The 23,294-nt window shown below is 42.5% G+C and overlaps 1 protein-coding gene across 5 annotated transcripts in view; it reads right to left on the reverse strand.

The window, feature by feature from the left end:
- Positions 1-15,578, reverse strand: part of PDE8B (phosphodiesterase 8B) — a 222,531-nt gene extending 206,953 nt beyond the window's left edge. For all 5 annotated transcript variants that reach the window (XM_012664513.1, XM_012664515.1, XM_012664517.1 and 2 more), the window contains exon 1: positions 15,201-15,578. In XM_012664513.1, coding sequence (XP_012519967.1) covers positions 15,201-15,539 — 339 coding nt within the window. In that variant the 5' untranslated portion in view covers positions 15,540-15,578. The remainder of the gene's footprint in view (positions 1-15,200) is intronic.
- Positions 15,579-23,294: the final 7,716 nt, after the last annotated feature.

Raw genomic sequence — 23,294 nt, forward strand, 5'->3', positions numbered from 1 at the left:
CTCTTCATCTGTCACCTGAATTATTACAAATGCTACCAAAATTGGTCTTCCTTACTGATGAAACCACAGCTCTGACCATGTCACTCCCCTATTTAAATTCCTATCTATGATCCCCTTGATGATGTCCACATTCTTTAGCCTGGCAAAGGAGACACCCCCAAGTCTGGCCCTCACCTTTCCTTTCTTCCATTTCTGACTCCTACATGTTTTCCACGCATGGCTGACACAGAATATTTGGATGGTGGTCCTCAGGTATTTCACCCCCTCAATGTTTGCTCATGTTGTTCCCTCTGCTTGGAACTTCCTCCTCCCTCCTCTCAGCTACTGTCTACACACCAAGTTAATCCTTATTTGTCCTTCAAGGTTACATTCAATCATCTAGACACTGCGTTATTTCCACACCAGGCTGTTTAGATGCTCTTCCTTCATGCTCCCATGGAACACTTCCTCTCTCAGACATTCCAGAACTGCAGGAGACACCAGTATGGCAGGCAGATTCCAACAGGATTCCCACCTCCTAGTATTCATGCCTTTGTATAAGCCCCTCATCTATAACCGTAATGGGCTACATAAGATTGTGACTACCATCTCACTTGATGCTACAAGACTGTCTCTCTTGCTACCTTTGATGAAACATGCTGCTACATTGGGAGGCCAATGTGGCAAGGATCTGAGGGTGGTCTCCAGCCAACAGCCAGCAAGGAACTGAATCCTACTAACAATAATGTAAATGAGCTTAGAAGATCTTCTCTACTCCAGCCTTCAGACGAGACCCAGCCCTAACCAACATCTTCACTGCAGCCTTATAGGACATCCTGAAGTAGAGGACCTGGATGAGCTGTGCCTGGACTGCTGACCCAGAGAAACTAGTAACAAACATGTATATTGAGCTCCTAAGTCTGTGGTGATGTGTTACACAGCAATAGGTAAATAACTGCTTGTGTGTTATCCCCCCACCCCAATATAAATATAGAATATTTTTATTCTAGAATATAAACTTCCCTAGGGAAGTGATCATCTTATTCATCTTTGTATCCCTAAGGTTAATGCAGGTGCCTGATGCTCCATTAGACCCTCAATAAATGCTTGTTGAACTGTTGTTGAACTGAACCAGTCTGTCCCAAAGTTTCTGCACATTTGACCCCAATCGTGCTTCCCCCTCCTAAACCGAGGCAGGTAACCAACTCTGCACATGCACAGGCACACATCCACTCTTTATATCCCTTTATTCCGTTCCCACCTGTACCTCACCTCCAAAATCTCCCTCTCAATCCAGTTCATATCTGCTCTCTCTCAGGTGCTTTTGCCTCTCCCAGTCTTTCCTTCCCTACCCCACCCCGAACTTCATCACACTATCTCACTCACTTACACACAACTTGTGAGCCAAGAAACTACCCTGAGCATTGCTAGTTAGTAAAGTTGTTGATACATCTGTGTAAGGAAAAAGAACAAGATCAGTACACAAATTACATTGAGCGTAACAAAGCACTTTAGGAAAATTACAGGTGAGTTATGTGATTCTATCACAAAAATAAAATCAGATTTTAGAAACACTCAAAAGAATATATATCCATGCATTCCACTTCTAAAGTAGAAAAAAAAAAATCCCTGATTCTAGGTCTTGATGATTAACGTCAAGGTAAGGCGTCAAGTTCTCATGAAGGCTCAAGGAAGGTTTTGACAACAATCAGTGATGCCGAGCCTCCTGTGGCATGCTGTGCATGCTGACAGGGTTAATGCCAGTGTAAACACATGGAACTTTAAGGTAAGTCGGAGGCAGAAGTAGGATGAAAAGGCAGTCACTATTCTTCCCAAACCCCTTTGCTGCTGCTAAGGGAGGAGTGTCCAATAGATTGAACAGTGTCCATTGAGAAGACCAACCTCTTCTAGAAAATCTGTCTCAGAAGCTCTCACACCTCCATGACAATGAAACTATAGGCCAGGTGTGGTGGCTCATGCCTGTAATCCTAGCACTCTAGGAGGCTGAGGCAGGAGTTCGAGACCAGCCTGAATAAGAGCAAGATCCCATCTCTACAAAAAATAGCAAACTTAGCCAGGTGTGGCTATAGTCCCAGCTACCTGGGAGGCTGAGGCAGGAGGGTCATTTGAGCCCAGGAGTTTGAGATTGCAGTGAGCTATTTTTTTTTTTACTTTATTTTTCTTCTTTTTTTTTCTTTTTATTTTAGCATATTATGGGGGTACAAATGTTTAGGTTACATATACTGTCTTTGTCCCACCCAAGTCAGAGCTTCAAGCACGTCCATCCCCCAGACGGTGTACACTGCACCCATTAGGTGTGAATATACCTATCCCCTCCTCCCCCCTGCCACCTGCCCAACACCTGACGAATGTTACTACTAAATGTGCACGTTTAAGTGTTGATCAGTTACTACCAATTTGATGGTGAGTACATGTGGTGCTTGTTTTTCCATTCTTGTGATTCTTTACTTAGTAGAATGGGCTCCAGCCCCATCTGGGATAATACAAAAGGTGCTAGATCACCACTGTTGCAGTGAGCTATGATACCACTGCACTCTAGCCAGGGTGACTCTGTCTAAAAAAAAAAGAAAAATGAAAATATAGCTGGGTTAAAAGTAGAAAAGAGTAGGTTTTACTCCAAGAGAACCCTCTGCTAGAGATCTTAATCTTGAACTAAAACTACTATTTTACAATTCCTAGAGAAGCAAAAGGCCCAGTGAAAGTCTCTATCTGATGGGCAGAAGTTAATGCTCTGGATAGGGAAATATGTCCTTTCTGGAAAACATTATGTCACTCTTGTACTCAAAAATTAGACTCCATAATATGAAAAGATAAAAGCACAGGGCCATTCCCATAGCAACACTTGTAATAGCAAAAAATACTGGAAATAATACAAAAAATTATCAATAGGAGACTGGCTACATAAACAATAGTATAGGCAGAAAATGGAGACTATGCAGCTATAAGAAGGAATGAGGAATATCTCTATGAACTATGATGGAATTGTCTCCACGATATGTTGTTAAGTGAAAAAAGGAAAACACAGAAAATTTATTTAGTAAACTACTATGTATCTAAGATATTGAAGATATAAACAAATGTTCATGTGTATTCAGAACAACAGTATGAAAACCATAAAATTTAAACCTATAGGATAGAAGGCACAGAATGTAAGAGACAGGGATAAAATCTAAACTTCTCTGAATATACCATGTTTAATATATTATATTTTACTTTGAAACATGTAAATAATCTACATTATTATAACATAAAATTAAACTTTATAGAAGATTAAATCAAAAGTAAAATGAAACAAATACTAACTGTATTGAGTTAATTACTAACTGTACCATTATTATCAGAACAGCCATATCAAAAGGAACTAATTCAAATTACTTAAAAACACATTAATTTTCCTGGGATATATCCTAACATTTTCTACTGGAAAAAATTGAATTTTTTTCAATAATTGTGTTGGATGTAGCGTTGATCATTGTTATTCTGAGACATTTGCGTGTGTACACGTGTGTGTGTTTTGTGGGACAGAACAAATGAGAAATTATCATGTTGTTACACACCAGGATTTATGTCATGGGAAAGAGGAAATATAAATGTAAGACTGATGAGGTTAAAGAAAAGCCCTGTAGTCCTAAATCAGAACTGGACATAAAAGTATAAACTCATGGTACATTTTTATCTTTCAGAAGTATTTATTTCCTGGCTATGTCCACTTTAAAAGCCCAGAAACAATGACTAGTCCATTAGCAATGAATACTCCAGATGATGCCTCTAAATACCATTTTTCAATAAAAAGAATTAGGTTCCTGGGAGAAAAGACTGAGTCTAGATTAGGGACAAGGAATGAACATAATGAGCCTGGAACATTTTGTCAAACCCAAAGCAAGAAATCTATCAAATACTACTGGGAGCACTATGAAAAGGACATGGGAAGACAACACGGCTCCTGCCAGTAGGCAAAGATGGGACAACCGAGTATCAGTAAGGACAATAACTGCAACGGACTAGGACACAGCTAATATTTACGAAGTGATAAGTTTATAACAATACTGAAAACACCATTGGAGGATGCTAGAAAACCAATTCATTATTTGGAAAACTAGTAGAGAAGAATCAAACATTTGCCCTGCCTTTCCCATGTGAACTTTACTCAGGAAAACCAACTATTTGGTAGAAGGAAGATTCTCTTTATAGAAGCATTCCAGAAGTATTGCAGAAAGAACGATAGCTTTTGCAACTGCTCAGGAATTAAGGGATCTAATCAATGATCACCGTCAGCGGCTGCTAACATCACAAAAAGAGAGACAACCAGACATCGGGTGCCTCCTGATGGAGGCGTTTAACACTACCTAGAAAGTAGTCTTCCCAAAAAGAAAGAAAGAAGTAAACTTGAATCCTATCAAGCCTCTAGATCTAACTACCAATATACAGAGAATGCAGGGCCAGAAGAATGTGGTTAATGATACCACAGGAATGTAATCAGCAATATCCAGACTGTGGGAAACTCTGCTGGACAAATGACCCAGTTTCTTCAACAAACAAATTGTAAGGGGGAAAGAAAGAGAGGAAGAGGAACCAGCCGATTAAAAGATTCTTAAGAAACATATCAACTGATTGCAATGGGTGGATCTTATTCAAAAGATGATTCAAACAAAAAAATTGTCAATGAAAACATTTATGAGATAATTAGGGAAATTGGAATACTGTCTTGGTATTTGGTAATATTAAGAAATTATTTTAATTCAGGGGTATGCTAATAGTGTTACGGTTGTATGTTTTAAACAGTCCTTATCTTTTAAAGTTACAGGCTGAAATAGTTACAGCTGAAATAATAGGATGTTTTAGATTTGCTTTAAAATAATCCCAGAGTAGAGGGGGAGAGTGGGTGGTATAAATAAAAGAGTGATCTTAATTCTTAATTTTGTAACTGTTGAAGCTAGGAGATGTATGAAGTTTCATTATACTGTTCTCTTTACTTCTGTATACCTTTGAACTTTTCCATAATAAAAAATGTTTAAAAGACTAGCCTTCAAAAATTGGCTTACATACTGTTACCGATAAAAAGCAATACTTAAGGTTCAAAGCTAACAATGGTAAATATATTAATTATATCCTCACAGAAACTCCATGATAGAATTTCTACTATTCCCCTTAGATAGAGGACGAAATTGAAAATTAAAGAAGTCACACAACTAAGTAGCTGGTATACATGAGATTATAACCTAGTTCTCTGACTTCAGATCCCTAGCATCCAAAAAACAAAAACCACTTAGCATATATTAAGAAGAGAGATACGAGTGTGGAGAACTGTTTACAAAGGTGTTGGAAGGTATGGAAGAGCAAAAGGAAGACAAAGGTGGAGCTGGAGAAACTAAATGGTGCCATCCCCTTTCAGGTAGCACCACCGTCACTTAGCAAGAGCCACTGTCCCTGCCTCTTCCTTTCTCCCACATTCCGACTTCCTGCCAGTAACTCCTACCTGCACAATCTAAGAGGAGACCATCTGGCAAAGGAATCTGGAAGATGCACTTTGTAGACTTCTAGCCCCATATAATACAAAGGAAAATATGGAAAAGCAAAAACGGAGCTGAGAACCAAGAGACAAACAACCAACACAACCACTGTGCTAGACTGGTCAAGTTACAATGTCAAATTGTAACTGCTTGACTTATAACCCTGATGTGAAGTTTCCCTTTCTTCTTGCCTTCTTCCATCATGGTAGCTACTTGTGTGGCCATTTTGCACTTAAAATGTGGCTAGTCCACACTGAGATGCATTGTAATTATAAAATATATTCCAAAATATTTCCAGACTTCAAAAGTTTAGCTCCAAAAAAAAAAAAAATAGAAAACTTAAGAGACATATTGACCAGTTGCAATGAGTGGATTTACTGTTTGAATACCAACAAATAATAAAAGAATAATAAGGCAATTAGAAACATGTGATTGATATTAAGTAGCCATTAAGTTTTTGGTGCATAATGGTTTGGGGACTGTTATTTTTTTTTTTAAAGAGAGTTATAATTAAAAGATACATACTGAAATATTTGTAGATGAAACAGAAAATTAGTGTCTCAAAGAAACTAGACATGCCCCTTTTTACCTGGAGGTAAAATAGCACAATGAAAATAGGACAGTTTAGCAGATGCACCTCTGGATTCCCAGCTGTGCAATCTTGGTCAAGCCACTTGAACTCCCTATGCCTCAGCTTCTACCCCAGCAACGTGAGGTTAACAACACCCCCTGAGCCCCTCACCACCTCAGAGCACAAGGATCGCTAAAGATAACTATTCCCCAAAGGAACTTCACAAGTTCACCCTCATCTGCTTCATCACCCTCTAATTAAACCTGCTTCTCTCAAAGGACATGCATACCAAAAAAAACTCACTAATTCTAATTCAATTTTACGTTTCTTTCACAGCAACATTGTTTCAACACTGTAAATATATTCCAAACACATAATGGGTTAAAAACTTTTTTGGGCTAACCTAGAAACCTAAATGCCACACATACCATTGTTTCTGTATAGAAATCCTTTCCCAATACCAAACTAGGTATCTTACAAACTATTTTTGGTCAAATAGTCTACTATGAAAGTGAGTGCTGCCTTTTATGTTAATCCAAAGCATTTCCTGATTGTTCTTTAGGATTCAAAGTACTCACCTTTGATACCCAGTAGAGGTTCTGGCCTTTTGCCCCACTTCCTTCGGTCTTTCTTGAAAATCTCAACAAAGGGGAGGAGAGAGTAAGTGCAAAACTCCCCTCTACCATGGCCCTTAGGGAGGTCAGGCTAACTGGACCACACTTCCTGCCCTCACCACTTCTTCAAAGGGATGGAGACTGCAGTGAGAGTCAGGCTTGTCGAGAGACCTCAGGGTCCTAGCAAGCCAGATCACTGCAGAGAAAGGCACTGGATGTTGGGGAGCTTACCCTGGGCTCTATGTGTGGCTAAGTAGATGGGCAGCGCAGCAACCACAAGGACAGGAGAGCCTGTCAGGCTCCAGTGGGGGAGGGGTCATGGATCTGGCTTTCCAGACTCAGCCTTATAGATTAGGTAGGAGGAGAGCAGGAAGCCTATTGCAAAACTTGTCTGCCTAAGCCTTCTGTCCCAGCAACACTTCTCAGAGCAGAGGGGTGGTGTGTGAGTGAGTGTGCGTGTGTCCAAGAATGTACATGGTAGACTCTAGGATGAAAGGTGGTATCAACCAAGTGCTTCCTCGGCCATTGACTAAGCTGATCCTTTGCTCTGTTCAGGCTTTATTTGGCCATCATTCTTTTGATTATCACGCTCTCTTATTTGTGGGAGAAGAGAGATTTCCAGTTCCAACTAAGGCTCAGCTCAAAACACTATTGGTGGTAGCTTTTGCTTTCCTTACAGTTATCCAGTTTCTTGGCTGAGAACAGTGACCAGTTTTTAAGCTGAAAATGAAAATGTCCCATATGGCCCAAAGACAACCAGTGGGTGAGGTCTCGGATGCTGGGTCACCATTGGCCTTCATAAATGTATTTTCTCTCCATGTGGCCATTGCTCTTGCTTGAAGCTCCCTCAGCAGGAACCCTGCAGCAGACAAAAGCCTGACCTATCCTGAACTCCTGTCATCACCTTCCAGTTGCAGAACATTAATGGTATTTATGGTTTTGATGTCAAAAAACAGCACCTTCTTTTTTCATGTTACCCTGTGTCATAGGTTGCTTTAAAAATCTGTTTTCCTATAAGAGTTTCCAAAATTCAGGGTCTTCTCTCAGTTTTATGACTCACACAGGCAACTAAGTTCCCGGAACTAATCATTAGCGAGAAAACAGGTTTTAGATTTACATTGTATCATTTTCCCAACAATACACTACACCTGACAGCACCCAAAATGCTGTCAGCACCCAGCAATACAGAAACCAACAGAGGTCAAGCAAAATGGTTCTAAGCACGATTACAGACCCAGGCTTCAGATTACAGGTTTACACCAAGAAGAATTCCATATGGAACCACCCCAAGATAACAACATGGCCTGGACCTTTAAATTCTGCTTAATGCAGGCCCAACAGTCATGGAACCCAAACCCCAACTTCGGCCTTGGACTGGCAAGATTCCACCGTGTCGTCTCCTTTGAAAATCCAATTCAATTGCCATGTCTGTGGCAGAAGCATTCAAAGCTTCAGGATAATACATCCCTATACAAATCCAGGTAGTCACCTATGTTGGCCCAATCAACCTACTTGAAAGTACGGGATACACTTCCAATAAAAAGCAATTACATGTGTCAAAACTATCTAAATCTAAATAACCAAAATCTCATTTTAATTACCAAAATTGTAATAATAGTAATAATAAGAGCAGCTAATATTTGTACAGTACCTACAAAGTGCTAAGTACTGTGTTCAGCGTTGTGCCAAAGCTTCTCAAAGTTTGTATGCATTTTATATTTTCCACTCACCTCAAAACAGCACTCCAGTTTAAGCTGATGGAAGGGCTACCTGGTGGATTCATAGGTGGAAAGAAACCTCACTCCCCAGGCCCCAAGACCCTCAGGCCCCCAGGCCCCCAGGCTCCCAGCGACCTCTCTTGCCCTCCACCTGATTCCCACTTCTCTGCCCTAAATAACTGCAGTTCCAGGACCAGCTACACCTGGGCCTCCAGGCTGTGTGTCCACAGGTGTGAGTCAAGCACTTAAGGGTGGGATCCTGTGGTGAGAGGCAATCAAACTCAGCGGTTAAGAACCTTGCAGTTAAATTCAATCTTGCCTTCAAATTTCAGCCCTCACCTTGAGCAATTTATCCCACCTCTTGCAGCCTCATTTTCCTCATTTTCAAAATGAAAACAGTAATTTGTAGTTCATAGTTGGTTAGGTGAAGAAATGTAGATTAAGTGAAACAATGTATATCAAACGCTCAGCAAATAGCAAGGACTTAAATAATAGCTAATATTATTATATCTACCCTGTTTACTTTGTTGCAAAATGTACAAAGCATGCATGAAAACTTGAATTGCCTTGGAAACAAGAGACAACCATGAAATACTCTTTCTTTCACTGATGGATTATCCAAAAGTAAAACAGTTTCCTGATTTTTATTATAGTAAGCTTCTTAAAGCAAATTTTCAGCAGAGTAGGATAATTCTACTTCAGGAACTGTTTTTCTGTGGATATCCCTAAGGAAGCAGAAAGGAGGAGGTGAAAGAAGTCAATAGTAAAAAGTAAAGCATGTGAATTCCATATAAAGGCTGGCTTTTATCTACCAATGGAAGAAAGAAAACGGGGAAGGGGCCATGAAAAACCACTTCTAAACTAATATACTACAACTTGTTAGAAAGCAGTGTCTTCTTTTAAAACACAGTAACTACCAAGACTTCCACTGTAAGATAAAGGTAACACCTATCTTTAAGAATGAACTCCTAGACACATTTTAATATTTTAAAATACGTACTAAATATACATATGCTTTATTGAAAACATAAGCTTATGAACATATAGTAAAATTCATTTATTTTTAAACTTTTTGAGCCTGTGGAGAGAAACTTTAGAGATCAGGAAAGTACAAACTGAGAAAAAATGGAATAAACTGATAAGGCTGGACCCCAGCCTCTTAACGGGAATAGTGCTTTCTCTCCCTGACCCAACCCTGGGCTTTGAGTTCAGGATGAGGAGGAGGGCAGAGGGCAAGGGGCAGAGGAAACCATAGAAACATGTCTCAGCAGAGTCGGGGGGAGAGTGAACTGAAGAGGAGGATATGTTTACGGCAGTAACTTAGAGGTCTCCAACCAAGATAATTGGACATATTTTAATGTCATCAGTCATTAAACAGGAAATGTAAACAATGAATTAAGTGGCCATTTTTTAAAATGCCATTATTTTAGACAATCATCAAAACTGTCCTTCTCAATTTGAGTTTATCTATACCAAGGTGGCTCTAACGAAGTTGAACATCTCTGAACATTTGTCACAGAGAACCTTTGGGATATGTTCAGGATATTTCCCATTTGCCCCTCCAGACCAACTCTCTACTCTGCCTATACCCTGAAAACCCCAATCAACAGGCTCCTTTTCCCTTTAGTTTCCTGATGTGTTTGGCCAAAGAGAGGTACAGGCAGGAGATGGACAACAGGGGGATGCTGGTGTGGAGAATTTACTCTCCTGGCACCTCCCAGCCCATTCCTCCTTAAGGCCACAGCTTCTGAGGGCTTCCCTGTCCTATAGGTTGGTTTCTCGGGTTCCCAGAACCATTCCCTCCCCTTGATTCTTCTAGGGTGGTAACAGCTCCCTCTTTTTCTAGTCTTAGGGTGCCTCAGCATCACTTGCTGGCTTTCCTTCATTCCACCAACACAGCTGAAACAGTCCCTTCCTTAAATTAATTTCAGTTCACTTCTGGATGTGCCACCTGTTTCCTGCCCAGACTCTGTCTGGTCAGGATACATAGAAGGCCTGGTTGGTTGGTCTTGCCTTGTATGGTACATGGTTTACTGGGTTACCTACAGCCCTCTCAAGCGTCACCGCCACCTCCTGTGGCCCTAAGCTTTTTACACTCAGCAAGGAGCCCCAAAGAGAACAGAAAGTGAATAGCTTCTATTTCCCAATCAAAAGTTGCAACCTGGTTCAACAATTGTCACATTTGCTGAACCCTAAAATTCTAGATTTTACTGGCCCACCTCACCCCAAAGTTCTCACCTTCTCCTTCCCAATTTTGCTGGTTTTCCAGACTCTGGACTCTGTCTTCCCACTTGCTTCTATGGGGCCCACTCCCTCCTTCCTATTTTGATTCCTGGCCTTCACCCAACACCAGGGAACTGCCCTGCCCTCACCAGAACACCCTGTCCTGCTGCAGCCCAGGCCCAGTCACCAGGGTGGGACTGCAGTAGAAACCATATCATCTCTGCAAAGCTAGTGGCATGCACTATGTTACTTTCTGGCTTATGGAATTATTTCACAGAGTCAAAAAGAAGAATTACCTGATAGTCCTTAAAAATTAGTGTAACTACTGAAGAAAGAAGTACAAATTAGGAAAATGCACTTAACTTGCTCTAATTTACATGTTGGGAGAAGGAAGAGAGATAAAATTGTAATAAAATGTGCAATGGCAGAAGATAAAGTTGGGTTTTGCCAAGTCAACCTGCAGGACTCACTTGAGCTTACTAAACTTCATGTTCCATTTTAAAATTAGAAATGATGGTGAAAGGACTAGCAAGAATTCCAATAGCTGAGAACAGAATATGTACCTATATCACGTGACATCCAACCCTGTTTTGGGCTCCTCCCTTGCCTTACAGTTTCCCTATCATGCAAGACATAAACCCACCAGGGCAGAGGCAGGTGAGGGATTATGATGGCAAAGCAAAACACTGGCATCTGTGCAAACCCAAAAGGCTCCTATGGAGACGTGAACCTCAAGAAACCAGAGTTGGCTACATGGTCCAGCACTCTCTCCACTTACAGACTTTCCAGCCAGCCTTGGAGGTTCAGAGTTTGTCCTCATTAATGAAGACGGCAGGTTTCCTGCACAAAAGTAAACTAATATGAAGGCAGGGCTATGACTAGTACCCCAAATACAGGCAACATGGTACTACACACTCTGGTAGAGGTGGCCCCACCTAATTCATCTGGTCAACAGATAATTTAATTAATTTAAAAGCAGTGATTCTCAAAGTGTGATCCCTGGATCAGCAACACTTGCATCTTCTTGGAAGCCTGCTAGAAATTCAAATTCTTAGGCTCCACCCAAGACCTACTGAATCAGAAACTCCAGGAGTGGGGCCCAGAAATCTGTATTTTAATAAGTTCACTGGGTAATTCTGATGCACACTAAAGTTTGACTTAGAAACTCAGAGACACTGACTTAGAAAACAAACAAACATGACTTTTCCCAAAATAGTTCTATCCCTCCCTCCAATAAAATCTCATTATTATTTGCCATAAGGTCAGAAAAATATCTATTTTCCTTTTACATATAGTTGACTCAGGATTATCCTCACTGATTCTAGAATGTCATAGAACGTATAATACAGAAGTCATAATAACTGTTTTAAGCACAGTCTCTTATAAGACATTTGCCCTCCTCATTAGGCTTTGCTCACTAAATTTCACAGATATTCCCTGAACCCCTAGCACCTACAACAGAGTCTGGCACAAATGCTAACTGAATGAATGAATGAATGAATGAGCCCAATGTATGGAGGGAAAGGAGGGAGCTGGCGATGCTGCCTATCAGTGCAAAGTCACTGGGAAGCTAACAACTTCCTGTGCCTGATCCACAAAATAGTTAATCTACACAGAGGTCACAGTGAGTTGACAGTATTGTCGATAAAGACTCTTTTCTACAACTGGCTGCCTGGTCCTGGACACTCCCAAGCAGAAACAGCTGGTATGAGAAAAGACTTGTAAGAATCCCAGGTTCTTCATCTCCTCTGAGAATTTCTGAACAAGAACTACAAAACTGGCACAATATCAAGAGTGAGCATCCTGTAGGATTCTCCTGTTGGAGTACTATTTTTAAAAAGGCAAGCGAGAGGGAGAGAAATTGCTAGGAAGTTGCATTTTTACAGCAATTGGGAGGCGAATCTAACTTCTTACCAGAAATGAAAACCCATGTGATCATTGTACTGCACATGAATTATTAATGTTTATAATCCTTTTCTTCGTAAATTAGGTATTCAGGAAGGTTCCTGTTGACATCATGTTTGACATCATAATGCTTCATCATTCTAAAAGCTTAATGAGATGAATTATTGCTAGAAAAGACAAAAAGATCAAGCAAACATTTCTGCACTCTGGGGAATACCAGAAGCCAAGCAGATAATGAGGATATGGTTTATAATTGATGTAAAAAGTGGAGGGGGACTATTGCAACCCATCACTGCTGGAATCAGAACCAAATGGCAAAGATTTTACTTTTCCACCTGAGCATTTTGGAGAGGGGTGGGAGCCACATGGCTAGCAAATATCTCAAACTCTTAAGAAAAAAGAATTCTTATTCTAAAAATAAATGAAAGTAAAGTTTCTCTAAAGTTATCTCATCCACAAAAGGGTACAGAACATGTGAACTTTAAGACTGAAAAAGATAATATAACAGTGTATCACACAGCCTAAAAGGATACTACTATTCAATATATTAGGGCAATTCTGTGACAATAATTCTATACGGTTTGTATAAATAACTCTGGTCTCAAATTTAATTTCAAATTTATAGTTTCTAAGATCCACACAATGCAAAGTAGTGTTGAATTACTGAACTAGCAGTTTCATTTCCAACATTCTTAGTAACAGGTTGGAATGAACTGAGCTTTTACTTGCCAATCTTGTTGATAAAGCAAAATGAGTTCAATTCCTACCCAGGTCAAGCCTCGTAACACTTAAGCTGAGCAGCAATGAGATTTATACAAGTTTATCCTAGCTGGTAATAATTGGAACTCATTCTCCCTCCAGTTTTTACTCCATTTGGTCTCTAAGTAGCCTCTTGAGGGAAGTATTAAAACACAGAGAATGGGTTCATTCATTATTCTTTCTTTCACTGAACAAACATGGAATAGCTATAGTTGCCAGGTACTAAACTGAGGTTCTTGTTACCCTGAGGGGCAAAAAATACACAATTTCTCTTGAGCAACCAAAAAAAGTGTCACGGAGTTCATGAGCTGTCATCATTCCGAACTCCTGCTTCAGGTCTTCAACAATAAGGCAAAAGGATCCTCTTTATCGACAACATCCCAAATTAATGATTTCACCAAAAGTAACATTTGAATCCCCTAAAATTCCTCCTAAAGCTAACTTTATGTGAACGGGAGGGGGAAGGAAGTTGACAAAAGCCAGGGTAGTGCTCAGCTCCTGCCTCTGTCATAAATGGTAACTGCCATGAATCCAGATCTCTAGTCTTTGGATATTTTTTGCTATCATCACACTGTTAACACTCAATAGTTAAAAGAGAAAGCTTATTCCTGGCACATAGTAGGTACTCAATAAATGGTATTTTTTATTGTGGTGATTGATTATTACCAGAGAAACACTACATCTACAAATAAACAGTCAAGTTTCATGTTAGAAAATCAGATGCTGTTAAAAAAAAAAAAAAAATCAAGTGCTTTTGGACTTCTAGATTGAAGCCAGAACATGCTATTTTCTTCACCTTGCTCCTCCAACATGGGCTGCCTTCAGCCAAAGACCAAGTTTTTACCTATTAAACATACAATTGTGGCTTTGCCAAAGAATCAGTGGAATGGTTCTTGGTAATCTACTGACCATGTAAACGCTGCAATTCTATCTAACGGTAAGAGTCATAGAAATGTATTTTTCCCTCTACACAATGGGATGTGTCACTGTCATTCTGTTTGCTGTAAGGAAGAAAGGCCCAGTGCTCAGATTTACACAATGAAAAGCCTCTTAGATTTAACCGCACCTTGAGAACATACAGGAGGGCTGTATTAAAACAGTCATTTTTCTCTGTCATTAAGAAATATCTAGTGGCTGCTTTAACCATTTAAACAATTTTTTTCCCACTTTCTCAAAATTCCACTTTCCTGAAAGATCAGATGGTATGTGCTGAATCTTCATCTTCGGTCAGCTGCACTGCACTGAAAACCACGTAGCTCTGCTGACACTCCAAACTCGTGGCCCCGTTCTCTCAATTATGTCAGGACGCAGCCAACCCAGAGAAACGTTAAAGTGACAAACAACAGGTTCTCCTCTGCTCCTTTCCTACATCTCTTCTCAAAACACAGACACAATGTTTCATTCACAAATCCCTGCCGCTCGCTCTCCAGCCTGCCTGGTTTTCCCAGGTAAAAATCTGAATATGGGGCACTATTTATCCTGGTACTGCGTCTGCACCAGTCACCTACAAGGCACACAAATCCAGCGCAGCGCTCAGATTTCATTCAATAGGACTCGCCACCACCGAATGCTCCCAATGATACCCTCCCCTCCTCTGGCATAAACGAGCATTCCTCCCCTCAAGGAGGAACAGGCCAGCCCACCTGCTTCCCTCTGCGCTCCCTTCTCCACCCCGTCCCCCAGGACCAGCTAAGGACGCTCCCAGGACCCCTCCAGGGGTTTTACTACCCACATGTCCAGGGCCCTCATCACCCCTACAAATCAAAAGTAAACTCCTTAGTGATAACCTCTCCAAACCAACCGCGTCACGGCCACTCCGTCGGAGCCCCCAACCCGTGCGAGCCCCGCCCGGACGGGGCGGGCGGCCCCCGCCAGCCTGCGCAAGGCTCCTGGCATTTACCTTGACGCTGGTGTAGCTGGTCTGGGTCTCGGCCTCCGCGCTGCTGCAGCAGTGGCGCCTCCGGCCCCTGCAGGTGGTCGCGGCGGGGGCTGCGGAGCCCGAGCTGCTGCTGCTGCCCAGCTCGCCCCGAGCCCTGCGGACGCGGGCGGCGCTGGGGGGTCCAGACGCGCGGCTCGGGGTGATGGCGTCGGCGGCGTCGGTCTGGACGAAGAGGCCGTGCAGGGGCGCCGCGGGGCCCTGCGACACGCTGGTGGTCTGGCGGGGCGAGTTGGACTCGTCCGAGTCTCGGCAGTAGATCACGCCGCTCTGCGAGACATGGATGCTGGGGGCGCAGCCCATCCCTCGGCCGGGCTCCCTCGCGCGCCCGCCCGCGCCCGCGGCCGCCGGGACCCAGCGCACCCGCTGCCACCTGCAGTGAGGGGGCGGGCGCGGTGGCGCCCGGACCGCGCGCCCCCCGGCCTGTCTGGCCGCCGCTCCGTCGGGATCGCCGCGGTGCCCCCAGCCGAGCCTCCGGGGGCCGCGCGCGTCACCCCAACTTTCCCTTTTGGGCCATCTTCCTCCCCGAGCGGGGGAGCGCGCACACACAGCGCCCCGCGCGCACCGGCGGCCGCCACCCTCCCCGCCGCGGCGCCCCAAACACGCTCCCCGCGCCTCCGCCTTCCCCTCCTCCCGCGGCTCGGCCCCCGCCGCCGCCCAGCTCCACCTCGCCGGGCTCCCGCGCCCGCGGCCCCGGGCCAGGGCGCCCTCCCGCCCGCCTGCCTGCGCCTTCTTTTCCCACTTCCAGTCTGCGCCCCTGCCGCCCTCGCCCCCACCCTCCTTCCTCCCCAGGTGCCCCCGCTCCGCAGCCGCCGCCGCTCGGGCCCCGCTGCGCCCCTCAGCCCCGCCCGCCGCTCCCCGAGCTCTCCCGCCTGGGCAGAGCGTGCCCGCGGCTCGGCTCCGCCACCCGGCCCCTGTGCGCGGCAGCCGGCACCACGCCTCGGCGCCCTGCCCGCGCTCCTCCTCCGCTGTCCCGAGGCCTCGTCCCTTCTGCACTCTACCCGACGTCGCCCCCCGGCGCCCCAGCCCCTCTTCCCCTGCGGCCACACACCCCGGGCCAGGCCCTGAGGGCTGTGTAGCCTGAGCAGCACCTCAATAAGCCTCTCGCTTTCCACGAGATTTTCATACATCCCTGAGCTAAACACCAGGATGCCCCTCCCGAAATTGCAGGGACCCTATAGCCCAGGCCCACCTATGGCATTTGCTCGCCTCTCAACACACTCAGCGAAAGACCTTATGCTTCCGTAGGACAGTCCTCTCCCTGCAGCTGCACCCCACCTCCTCTGAAGGCTGAGCCAGATAGTGACCCAGTCTTCAGAAGCCCATTCCATGTCTACTCATCATTTGGAAGTTCATGCCAAGGATGGGAGTTCCTGCAGCAAATGAACCTTTAAACACGCAAATTCCCCTAAGAGCCAAGGAAAGAACAAAAAGAAGCTGCCTGCATGGTTCTTGGCTTTCTCTCCCAGAGTTTTCACCTCTTCCTTGAGTGCCACTAGATTTTCACCCTGGCTTCTAGCCCGCCAGCCTCCCGTTGCCCACTGCTGTTCCTCACACTCTGGGCTGGGCAGTCAAAAATGCCTTCCCTCGCTCCGCTTAGTGAGGGGTACAGGCACTAAGCTGCACTAGGGAAGAATGAGAATGTCTTTAGAAGCAAAACTGCTGTCCATCCCTCCCCCGCTGTGAAATCTGGGTTACAGGTGTAAGGCACCACTGCCCATTTAGTCATTGGTTCCCTCAGTCATTCCTGCCCACTGCCACATGGCACAGGGAGATAGAGATGGCATAAGAAAGGACTTTATCTACAGTTGCTTATGAGCAAGGGCAAAAGCACTGCCTTAACGCAAAGCACAAAGAAGTATCCAATTTTAAATAATTTCTTTCATTTTTCTCTTCCTTTCTTTCCTCGCACCGTCAACTCTTGGCATGACTGGATGAAGACTTCAAATGATGGCTTCTAACCTTCATAGAGTAGCAAAGTGTCACCCCCAACCCCACACTCAGATATAAAGAGCTAATCTAACCTTATTCTACCTTTGCTTTTCTTCTCAGTTTAGCGCACGCTCTCTTGTTCTCTCTCTCTCTCATAATACGAAAAGTCCATCTCCAGCTAATCTCGAAAAAGTCTATGTTATATTTTCTAATGGGCAGTCAAATTGCTCATAAAATTTCTGCACAGGTTGGCTTCCCCAAGAAGCAGATTCTGGGATGGTGTTTAGCAGGCAGAAGAAGGTTTATTAGAAAGTGTTCTTGTGATCAATGTTTGTGGAACGAAAGAAGGGGAGGGAAGAAGGTTTGAGCAAAGGAAGAAATTGACCTTGCCTCAGGCACCCCTGCAGGGAGGATCTAAAGCTGGGATGATGTTTCGGGGTTGTCCTGGAGCTGGGAGGATGGGCCTTAATACCCCCACAGAGATAAGCCATTACATGCAGTCCACCTCAGTAGCCCTGGGCTAGGTGGCTCTCTGCAGCTGAGGCCCTTCCCTTAGGGGAGGACAGCTAAGCCAAGGGCTTTCTGGCAACACGGCCAGCAGCTCAAGGACTCTTTCTTTCCTGGCATCAGAGCCTCCACTGGAGTTCCCTTCCAACTGCTGGGGGCCGTGCTTCCTTGCCCCATCCATGCCTATAAGAGCGCCACATTAAATGGACAAGACTGAGATATGGGGACATTCGTTCATTTAAAGCTAAGCCCACTAGCTACCATCTGCTCTGCTTCCAAGGGACCATTTAGGACCTGGGCAAACATCAGTTAAATTACATCAGTTAAAAGCACTAGTCCCCATACCAACCCCTGATGTAATGTTCAAGTCGGGATTTACTCACTCCTAAAGCTTATCTATGATTCTCTCATACACACCCATTTCAGTCATTATCCTTCATTATCTTTCACTCTCAACATACTGAAATTTGGAGCCATGTTAATCCTCATGCCACATGTCTACTATTTCAGAGTAGTCTCTAGGAATGTGATGAAACTACTCAGAGAAGAGAAAAGCACTCCACTCACTGCAGCTTTAGAAGGCAAGAAGACTATGAAAAAACAGAAACATAACCAGTCTTCTAGTAGAGAACATTAGGAGCTGAATCATGAAGGTACGAGTCACCCAGAAACAAATTTAAGTTGAAATTTCTACATTAAAAAAAATAATAATAACTATGCCTCGAACGAATAGATGACCTCAAGGTAGCTAGTGAACAGGACAGGGCTGCTTTAGTAGGTTAATAGGACATTTCATATTAGGACCAGTGCCTTTCACTGAATGCAACTCCTTCCCAGGAATAGAAGATAGAAGGGGAAATGCACTAGATACACAATTTTCTTCCCATGCCCAAAGCAGCCAATAGCACAGACACATCCTCCACTGCCAATTGTGGCTTAGTGAAAGGAAAAAATAGTGTATTCCTATGATCTTCACCGAGTATTCTCAGTGGGAATGTGCAACCTGCCTCCACTGCTGGAACAGATCTGGTTGCTGAAACTTGCAGAAGTGTGCAAGGGAAGGAAAAATAATTTCACTGAAATCGTTTCCACAGCTTAGTTCTGAGGCCTGAGTTCTTGCCCATGTAAGTGATTTCTGAACCAATTCCCGTTCACTACTTCAGTGTAACCCAGGGTGACAGCAAAGCCTACAAGCTCAGGCACTGCAGATAAAACTCAGGCCCAAGTTACAGAATAAGGGCAGGAAAACCAATGTTATAAAAAAAAAAATTTAGCAACAGAAAATGTCCAAGAAATCAAAAGAAAGCAAACTAAATCAGAAACATATTAAAAAAAAACTAAACCTCAGATATGCCCAGGGTCACCTGAATGGCTTATACGTTTTCTAATAGATTAAATAAGAGCTTACTTTAAAGTTATGACCCAGAGGCATGGCAAGATCCTGAAAAATTAAGGTTCCTTCCAATTTTAAGATGGTATGGCTCTTACAGATTGCCTCTAAAGAAGCAGAAAATGTGATTAATACATTTTGAATGATTCTTAACTGTAAAGGTTAAAATAATAGCAGCTATCTGATTGATTTTTAGATAATCAAATATGTAATCAACCAATCAACCATACAGAGCTTCTGGATTCAAACTATATTCCTAATGGTGGAGCTTATTGGAAATCTAACCACCTGATAAGTAAAATGATACCATTTATTAGGGAGCCCAGGACAGTGGACGGTACATTGAACTCAGGGTTAGAAGGGTGAATCTAAAACCTAGTTCTGCCTCTTAGAGCTGTATAACCTTGGGCAAGTCACTTAACCTCTGGGCTTCCATTTCTTAGATAATCGCCAAAGATTCTAAATCACCAACATTCAGGAATGCTATGAAATTTTTACTTCCTTTTATTCAATTATTTTTAATTTAGAATTGTAGGAGTTTTGAGCAGAAAAAGCAGTCCTAAACCTAAATAGACATCAGAATCACACTGAGGAATTTGTCAGAAATACAGTAGTTCCCTAGTCTCATCCCAAAGACTTGGCTCAGGGATTAAGGATGGGTCCAGCTTCTGCCCTTTTAAAGAAAGTGAATCCAGTGTAGGCTTTTCGCAGCCTCCTTTGGGAAAGAGAAAGTTGAAGTCCTTACAAGTGCCTCTGAGACCCTACATGATGTGGCCCTGCTGACCTCGCTGACCTCTCTTCCCCTCACCTGTTCCAGCCACACAGGCCTCCTTGCTGTCTCTCCAGGATATCTGACATTGTCCCCTCTGCCTGTTATGCAGTTCCATCGATACTTGCACAGCTAACTTCCTCACTTCCTTTAAGTCTCTGCTCAAATGTCCCCTACTCAATGATGCCTCTCCCCAACCCCTCTTTAAAATTGCAATCCACCTCCCTCCATTGTTCCTCTGCCACTTCCGAGTTCCCTTAGCCTACTATTTTCCTTGTTTCATAGCTCTTATCACCTTCCAACTTATTATATAATTAGCCCATTTATTATTACGTTTATCATTTGTCTTCTCCCACTAGAAGATAGGCTCTACAAGGGCAGGAATTGTTTAGTTTCCTATTCACGGATGGGTCCCATATTCTTAGAATAGTGCCTAGCATACAGTAGGTGCTCAAATATTTGTTGAATGAATAAATGATTTTCTCCTGTTTTTTCCTCTTTTGCCTTTCTCTTAACTTTTCTAGCCCCAAATTGAAGGGTTTGTTTTGTTTGTTTTTAATTGTGTAGAGTATCATGTTCCGTGTTTTTAGTTTTTAAAATCAGTGAATGCCTTTGGCCAGATAATCCTCCTTTTGGTAATGTACATTAGAAAAAGCCAAAAGAATACAATAATTTGTACAAAGATGCTGGTAGCAATGTTGTTTGCAGTAATGAAACTGGAGATATTTCAAACATTACTTAGGAAATGGCTCAACAAACTACAGGACATATTAGAGTATCGCTATTTAAATGTGTATAGATGAAATAATGTTAGGTTAAAAATATATAGTATACATAGGTTGATTGCAAATACGGAAAATGCATGAAGATATGTTGAGTTTCATATATGAATATAAAGTAATATAAATAAGAAACAACAGATTTTTTTCTGAAAACAGTTTCAATGCATTAAAAAACAGTGTAAATGAATAAATATAATGTTTCCTAATTCCTCAAAAAATTTTAGCTAACTATATTTTCTCTTATGAACTTCCACTGATATTTTTTTTTCCTTCATACAAAAGGTAGAAGATCAAAAAATAAAGGGAGAGAATCAGAGATAGATGGAGACAGAGAAATTAATGCATATACAATTACAAAGGAAAACTTAACAGAAGCACACACACAGAGAGGCAAAAAGAAGGTGACAAAGAAAAAAAGACACAGGGAGCCATTTTCATGGTGAAGTAGTCCTACTAAGTGGGTTTACAGACAGAGCTCTTTCAATAAAAATAAGCTGTATTTTTAACTATAGGTGCATCACTTCTTGGACATTTTGCCATAGACCAAAGTAATCTAAGGAAAGGATTTGGCCTATAGGATGGTTTTCTCTTGCCACGTGTAGCAAATGCAAACGGAGAAGATGTAGGAAGAGATTTAGCCAATATCTGACTTCCTTTGGTCAACAACATCAAACATGGACTCCACTACGTTCTGGGTCCCGAGTCTATGTAGGATGAAAGTGACCTGTCCTTCCTATTAACAAGAACCCCTCAGGAAGGGGCTTGACTAGCCCTCCAGAGGGCTCCAGAACATCCTGCCACTCGCCTTCAAAATTCTGGACACAAATAACCAGGCTATGAGAGGTGTACGATTCATTTCCAAAAGTCTTATAAATACATTTCATAAACTTATCAGACATAAGAGGACATACAAATGGAACACAAGGTGCAGTCCTACTCCAAAGAAGCTTATAGAGCAATCAGGGAGATGGGACTTACACACAAGAAATAACGGAGCATAATCCATGAGTGTCAAGGTACATGAGCAAAAAGAAGTGGTACCGTTAATTCTTTTATGGGAGTTATGGTCATTGGGAAGGATTGCTGGAGAAGAGGCTATGTCAGTTGGACCTCGACTAGGAGAACTTTTCAATCAAAGGGAACAGCATGAACAAAAGCACAAAGGCAGGACTAACTTTGGTGGAACCAAAGACGGAGAAAATCTGATAACTAGACAGTGTCTCCTGAGGCAGGGATGATCAAATTGGAAGAGGAAGAAAGAAACAGAAGATAGAAGACCCTGAAATTTTTCCTATACGTAGTAGAAATCACTGTAGGTTCTACTTTATTGTAGAACCCTTAAGGAAATTCTCCATATGAAAAACTAGATTTAGAAAAAAATTCATTGTCTTGCAAAAAAAAAAATTTGTTTATCAAATGATTAAATATTAGCTTTCTTTAAATAGTAGACCGCATGGCTCCATTAATACTCTATTTATATAGCACTTTGAGTCTTTTAGGTATTCTAAGTCAGGGTACAAATTATTAACTCACACAAATATTTTTTAACATACACAATATAAAAAGCAAGGCACAAGACACATTTGTTTATAAATTAGTGTGAGATGTCCTAAATGCCTCACGGGTAATTTGTTAAAGTCCAGGTTTCTTAGCAGGTCCTCCCCACCTACATGCAAACCTTGCTGGGCATACTGTCCTTTCCAAAAGATTTCATTACACTAATGTGATGCTAAATTCATCCATTCATTCATTCATTCAGCAAATACTTATCGAGTAGCTACCATGTGTCAGATGCTAACCAAGCACTGAGGAACAAGACAAACAGTCCCTATTTCTATGGAGTTTAGAGTATTATGGGGGTTGGAAGGACAAGCAATAATATTCTCTGGTAGTGATAAAGGTTATACAGAGGTCTAACATATGTTGACGTCATAGAGACTGGAGTAGGATTATGGAAATTTTCTTAGAGGACATGACATTGAAGCTAAGATTCTCAGAAAACTTTATCAAAGGGAATATCAATCTTTTTTCATCCCTCCATCCATCCACCCATCCATGCCAGAAGAACACTGTTTAAGCAGCACCACTGTGCCAGGCTTTGTGAGGGCTACAAGGAGGTAAAATACTCAGTACTCACCCTCAGACAATTCAGTGAGGAACACAGACATACACACAAGAGGAATGTGTTAACATTTGTTTGAAAAAAATAATCCAAGCCCAGAGAGAAAGATCACTGTGGGTGGAAATGATCCAGAAGATGTCACTGAGAAGATAAGAGTGTGGCTTTTGGAAGAAAGGGCAGTATTTGAATAAGTGGAAAAGAGGACATTCCAGAAAGAATAACATGCTTGAAGGCCTAGGGGTGGGAACACTCGCTGAATGCATGAAGAATAATGAAGTGGATGACTCAAAAAAGGTTTGTGGTGTGGAGAAAGAGACTAACATTGTTATTATATTTTTCTTTAAGCAAGGAAAGTGTCAAAGTTTATTAAAGCATAGTATATTTCAGAGAAGGAATGGGTCAACCCCCAAGAGAGGAGGAGACCTTGAGTTTAACAAGATTTTCCCTTTTATGCTGATTCCCTAATTTTATGTTAAGTGGGGGGATGGAATATTCATGGTTTTTTTTTTTTTTTTTTTGGAAAGGGGTGGAGAATTCCCAGAACTGGGAACCATCC

Source organism: Propithecus coquereli, unplaced genomic scaffold (assembly GCF_000956105.1).
Source record: "Propithecus coquereli isolate 6110/MARCELLA unplaced genomic scaffold, Pcoq_1.0 Scaffold9, whole genome shotgun sequence".
In the NCBI taxonomy this organism is placed as follows: Eukaryota; Metazoa; Chordata; class Mammalia; order Primates; family Indriidae; genus Propithecus; species Propithecus coquereli.